Source organism: Rhea americana, unplaced genomic scaffold (genome assembly GCF_003343005.1).
Source record: "Rhea americana isolate MKP2758 unplaced genomic scaffold, rheAme1 scaffold_109, whole genome shotgun sequence".
Classification (NCBI taxonomy): Eukaryota; Metazoa; Chordata; class Aves; order Rheiformes; family Rheidae; genus Rhea; species Rhea americana.
The window spans coordinates 750,828-757,207 of NW_028185139.1; the positions used below are offsets into that span (position 1 = coordinate 750,828).

Genomic DNA, 6,380 nt, shown 5'->3' on the forward strand with positions numbered 1-6,380 from the left:
CTTTTTTTTTTTTCTTTTTTTTTTGTGTGTGCCATGGGTGTTTATGCTAGGGAAAGGTGCCAGCCTATTCACTGGCCAAGGCAAGGGCAGGGTGAGTAGGTGAGCCAGACCTGACATCGCAAACACTTGATGCTTCAGCCTTCCTGATGAATGAGCAGAAACCACTGCTGTGTCCAACACATCCCCCTTTTCACCTGGTTGATGGCCCACAGTTGGACAAACTCGTTTAGGAGTCATCCCACCTGCAGCAGGTTCAGCCAGTGCCTCTGGGACAACAYCTCACCAGAGAGGACAGCTGATGACCACCTCAACTCCAGCGTGGCTGATACCTTGGTAGGTTTAAGTAGCAATGTCCTGTCCCCCGTAAAAGGAGTCTAACACAGCATGTGGAACTCATCACCTTTGGTAGCACTGAGACCAACAGTTCAATATGATTCAAGAAAGGATTAAACCAAATTATCACTGCTCTTCTGCAGGGGACTTGTGACTTAGATGTCCATGAGTAAGGGTCAGGATTAACACGCTTTATCTACCAAGGGCAGAGGGGGAGGCAGCTCATGTCTTTCTGGACAACAGCTTCGGTTTATTGCCTGCACATGTGAGAGCGGTACTGCAGCTCGCACTGACAGCATCAACTCTTGCCTGTCAGAGGAGTCTCTAGATTTTCTTTACAATGATTACTTAGCTTAAACTCTGCACAAGTGCACGGAGACACACTGGTGGTATGCACTCCATCTGCTGACTCAAACTAGCCCCCGCATGCCTGAGCGGGTAACTTTTATCACAAGCAGTCAGAATCATACACACGCCTGAGAAGACTTGTTACCTGAGTGTGTTTATAGGAGCTGGACATCGGAGTACATTCAGAAATATTACYAATTTTGCTTTCTTCCACTTTCAGACATAAGAATAATTATAAACAAACACATGCCTATTTTAATATTTACATTTTATTGTTTCTCTGAGTTTGAAAGCACGTAAGACTGGAAAAATATCCCTAAATTGAAGTAACTGTAACACAGAGCCAGAAAAATAAGGCCTGATTCTACAAATAGTTACTCACGAGAATAAACCTAAGTCTAGCATTCCCATTGTCTTTAGGACTCTGAATTCTACCTTAAAACTCTATCAAGCCCACTGTACAGGTGCCAAAAATATACTCCTTTGAGTTCTAGACAATATTTTATGTACATATATATGTATATAKCTATACAAAACATACATACCTACATATTTGCATACTATATGTGTGTGTGTGTATACAGTATATATATATATATATAAGTGCTTCTTCTCTACAGTTCACAGTAAACATGATCTGGACAGACATGGACAAAATTACAAAGCATCAGGAGTGCAGAATTAAAAGCTGAACCCATGAATTAGCTCTTCACCTAGTAATGATCACTATCATTCTTCTMTTTTGCCCATAGCTGTTTGCAATGCTCTGGAGTGACGTAAATCAGAAGTAACTCCATCAAATTAAATGGAATTAGGCTAGCATAAGACTGGCCCAGAAAAGCATTAGGCTCCAGAGGTACATTTTGCTGCCCTGCATATATATCTCTGTGAAGCCTGATGCTCCTCTGAGCCYGTCTGTATGGACAAGGCCTTTAACCACGTCCCCTCTAGAGGCGAGCAGGGAGTGTTGGAGAGTCACAGCCTCGGCCACTGCTGACCCTCGCAATTGTACAGCCGGAGGTCCCTGTGACAGCCCGCTGCTGTAGGATGAAAGGGCTTGGCCAGGCACAACCTCCCCTTGGGGCATCCAGCAGCTCCGGCCGCCAGCCTGCACCGCTGCACCGCAGAGTCTGGGACCGTGGCAGGCTCTGGGCAGGGCTACAGCGAAGGAAGGCACTCGGGGAGATCTCGTTTTTCCTGCAAGAGCTGCTGGGCCCTGGCTGGTCACCTGCACTTATATCAGTGCCATGTTGTCCGTAACGCAGCTGCACTTCTCGACGATCATGTTCGGAAATTCAGCCACTTCGATTTCAGTGTAGTTGTCCCGCTTGACGAGGTACATCATGGGGAGAGGGGAGCTCTCCACCACAGCGCAGGCCCTCTCCCCATAGCCGAAGCGACGCAGCAAGCTGCCGGGCTGCAGGCAGCCCCCCGAGCACTGGTAGGCTTGGTACCCCGCTGGCTCGATGACCCAGTACTGCGTCCACGTGAGCTCCCGGAAGTTGATGTAGTGTTTCTGCCGGCAGCAGGTGGACTTCCCCTTCCCGGTGTTCGCCTTGCAATCTCCAGGGCCCCTGCRTGCGAAGCAAACAAAGACTTGCCTCTCTTACTGGAAGCCAGGCAAATGGGGGGAACAATCCCTGTAGCTAACGGTACAGCTGAGCCCTCAGTCATGAAGCTTGGACCCAGCTCTTGTCTAGTTTGAATGCTCAAACAACAGAAGGAGGCCAACAAATCTGGGAAGAGCAGGGGTACGATTCAGCAGCAACTTCTAGCTACTCCAGCAGATTACTTCTGAGGGCAAGAGCTACACATCCTGGGTTTGCACACACTACACTATAACTTAGCAGCAAAGGTACATCAGAGACAGTAGAGATTTAGGTTTCATACATACCCATAGTCTTCCAAGTCGAGGGTATAAAGCACCAATTCAGGTTTGCCTAAGGCTTTATCCGTGGGGTCCTGAGAGGTAAAACGCACAGCTTTGGCCATTTCCGAAGCATAGCTGCCCACTCTTTCTCCTTCGATCCAGACCTCCAGAAGCATTGGCTCCCGCCTCTTGTTTCGTAGCCAGTAATGCACAGCCTGCGTCACGTCGAAGTTCTTCCAGCCCGACTCTCGTATGGGAACCAGCCTGCGCGACAAGGGCTCAGTTGAAGAATAAAGCCCAGTGGGTAATGYCTGGGCTCACAGCACTATTGCAACAGAATAATTCACTTCCTGTAGCTTGTCACATGCCTTGACTATGAGATAACTCCTGCCAGACACTTGGGGCAAGCACCCACAGCAATTAACTAAAGCTCTAAAGGAAACACACAAAGCACATGAATCGAGCAGACACTGAAGAGCTAAATAAAAATCTTTGTATATTCTCAAGTCAAGGTATTCACTCCTGCTGGTACAGAAATGTGGCAGTGCGGGATTGTATGCAGCCACAGCATTCTTTACAGCCTGGTAAACATGTCCTCTCCCAGCTGCTCATGTCCTAGCTGTATTAGGGTCATAAGTTTCTATCCACTTGTGGAAAATTTGTGTGATGCCTAATCCTGCCTTGAAGGATTGCAAAACTTGCACAGAGCTTGAGAGTACAGAATCAGACCCATTTTTGTATAATTTACTTACTTAAAATGATTAGTGAAGTGGCTAACAGAAAGAATACCAGCAGCCAGTAACCCATTCGAGGCAGAGAGTGAGAGGTAAGTGAATCAAATGAAGGTTTTCAGAGAAGAAGCACTAGCACTACATGGCATCATTTGAAACAGAAATACATCATTTCAGTGAATCATTGTATACTGTTGTCTTAGCCTAGTATCTGCTCTTAAGGACTCAACCTGGGTCTAGAGGCTAGAGTGCCTGGTTCTACAGACACAACCACATCGGACTGACTGGAGGCACAAATACATGACAGCTGAACCTGGCCCAGAAGGCTGATACCCTGTAAGCTACAGTCCAGCCTTCACGGGGGGTCCCGTCCTTACCGGGAGTCTATCAGGGAGGTCCTGTTGGTCCCATCGAGCTGCCGTTGCACCCAGTACACGCTGACTCTAGCATTGGAGACGGGCCTGTGAGACTGTTTGGCCAGCAGGTTTGTTCTGTCCAGAGGCTTTTTGAAAAGTTTCAGTTCAGCCATTGTCACTTCACTGTTTTTAGGTATTCTCCCCTCCATGTCAAAGATGAGATTCTGGCGTGTGGTATCAGAATAGAGGACTTCTCCTGGGATGTCTGTGTATATTTGGAACAAAAAAGACAGCCTGTCATTGCCATGAGCAAAGCCCTGACACTTCATCCACAATTATCATTACAACACACTCCTTCCATGCTCCCAGGATGATCTCTTGTGTTGGAGACAGCCACTAAACACACCTTTTCTAATGCATGCTTGAATCAGTGTCTTGCAAATGCCCTAATTCTTCTTCTAYGTATTAGTCTCTGCAACCTGGAGTCAATGGAGAGAAACCTCCTATATAGCGCACCTCAGAACGGAAAGGTGCGTGTCTCTCTGTGCCACTGTTGTGCCTGAAAACAGAAAACTGCATCAACAGCAATACGAAAGTGCTTTCACCAGCTGTCCAGAATGTTACGTACACCTTCGGAAAACGAAGCAAACTGTAAGTGTTCTTGTACAGACACGATTATTGAAAAAATGAGGCTGATCTTCTTGTTGATATTTTTCCCAGAATGAAAAAATAAAAGAAGAAAAGGACTAGGGAGAGTGAAATAGCCTCAAAGAGGTGTGACTCCTGTAAGAATGASAAGGCAGCATTTGGAGTTTTGACCAAAACCTGCAAGATCTGCACTTCCTACTGCCTTTTTATTTTTTTTTAACATCTTTTTCCCACCTGCCAAAATGTTGCCTGGGCACCAAGACTGTCCTACCAAGCTCCAGYAGCAGCCTGCTGTTCGGGACTGTGGGGCTGCCTCTCCCTGTGTGAGAAGTTACTAATACATGTTAATCTTTCAGCTCTTATAACGTGCACCTCTTCTACCTAGCTCAGGTCCAGAACCAGTCCCGAAGCTCTCTACTCCCACGGCTTTGCCTCTGCCCCCCTTGCAGCGCAGACAGGAAAGCATGGGCACAGAGGTGGAAGCTGACTTYCCCTGGCTACGGCACAACCACTTTGATGCACGACAGTCACAGCAGCGATGTTACCTGCGTTGCCAGGGATTCCCCTGAGGATGCCGGCCAGGCTCGGCAAAGCTCGGCGCTTCACCCTGTGGCGCTTCAGCAGGGAGATGTATTTGTTCTTGATGTGGTCTGGGATAACCAGATTCACCAGGTCTCTCTTATGAAGTTTAGGGACCTCAGAGAGCCCCAGCTGCTTCAGTAAAATCTCCTTGACCCCTTCCTGGGTAGACGCTCTGACCGTGACAACCAGGCAGAGTGCACAGAGCATCCGGGAGAACCTCGCATCCATCCTCCTCCGTCGGCAACGCGGCTGCCCGCCCAGCAGGGATGAACGGGTGAATCTCCCTGGGGCTGCTCTGGGCAGAGATGCGGTCACAGGCTGCCTGAGCAGGACGGCGGTCCCCTGCRCTGGGGTTTTATAGCCAGCCTCGTCCCACTGGCACAACAAATTCCACAAGTGGAGACGAAGCAGAGGACTTAAAAGGATCACTCCCCCATCAATAGACACATGCCAGTTTAACACCTTCATCTACCACAAAGTTAATACAAGGAGGTTTAGGAGAGCTTCCAGATTCCTTCGCTGTGAAGAAATTTCTGTTCTTTTTTTAACTTCCTGCAAACTTTTRCCCAGAAAACCTCCTGAGCGATCTGTGTCTCATATTCAGTCTAGGTYAGGGAGGAAACATCTGCAGAGCGCATTGCTTTAGGTACCGCGCCATACAATTCATGAAGGAAGCGTCAATCTTCACTGCAGGGGAAGTGCTACCTAAAATAGCCAATATCAATCAGAAGACTAATGCTTCAGCTGAAAGTCCATCTTTACGATAGACATTAAAAAATCATTTAAAATCCTTTTTGGGGTAGGCACCACTTTGCTCTCTGAATATTTGTATCAGGCATATGAATTGTAGCAGTGAGTTGCAGCAGTGGGATGGTTTATGGCCTTTTACACTGCTTCTGAATCACAGGACGTGGAAGATGTACAGGCCTGACATTTTAGAAAAATGCCCCATTGCTCTTTATAGATTCCTGTGGGTTTAATAATACTTGGTTTAAAAGAAGATGGCTTTATGCAAAGGCAGATCATCTTTGAGTGAACAGGAAAAATCACTCTGCTTTTGAACAAAATGATAAAGAGTATTGGTATTTTGAACAGTATCATTAACTACAACAGAGAGAAGTCTCTGGGGAGCAAAGCTGAACTGGAGGCTGGGTTTGGGGGTTTGTTTGTTTGCCTTGCAGTCAATCTTTAAGCTTTAAGTTCATGCCCTTTGCTTTGCTGGCATGAGGTGTGGAAGTCTGCTTCTTGAAACTAATCGCAGAAGAARGGAACGGAAAAGTAAATGTAGATCAATAAAAATCTTAAGGAGCATGGCACTGGGGGCAAATTCCCTGGGGCAGCAGTAACACAATGTGACACTGATTTTTTTTTCAAGTATATATACAAATATGTATACATACATACATACATGAGCCTAAGTATACCTATAAACGTCTGCCTTGTCAAAAGTTTTCCCAATTGAATACGTCTCTGTGAACGAGTCAAAACTGGAACCATTTCATCCAACCCCAG

At 46.8% G+C, this 6,380-nt stretch overlaps 1 protein-coding gene across 2 annotated transcripts; it reads right to left on the minus strand.

Moving 5' to 3' along the window:
• Positions 1 to 934: 934 nt before the first annotated feature.
• LEFTY1 (left-right determination factor 1) lies at positions 935 to 5,096 on the minus strand. 2 transcript variants are annotated; one of them, XM_085311003.1, is made up of 4 exons: positions 4,832 to 5,096; positions 3,660 to 3,891; positions 2,576 to 2,815; positions 935 to 2,255 (listed from the first exon to the last, which is right to left on the minus strand). In XM_085311003.1, exons 1-4 carry the CDS (start codon positions 5,094 to 5,096, stop codon positions 1,916 to 1,918), a joined length of 1,077 nt encoding a protein of 358 aa, XP_085167129.1. In that variant the 3' UTR covers positions 935 to 1,915. The 2 variants fall into 2 exon arrangements, with proteins under 2 accessions (XP_085167129.1, XP_085167120.1); XM_085310994.1 differs by having other exon boundaries at positions 3,660 to 3,903.
• Between the last annotated feature and the right edge of the window lie 1,284 nt (positions 5,097 to 6,380).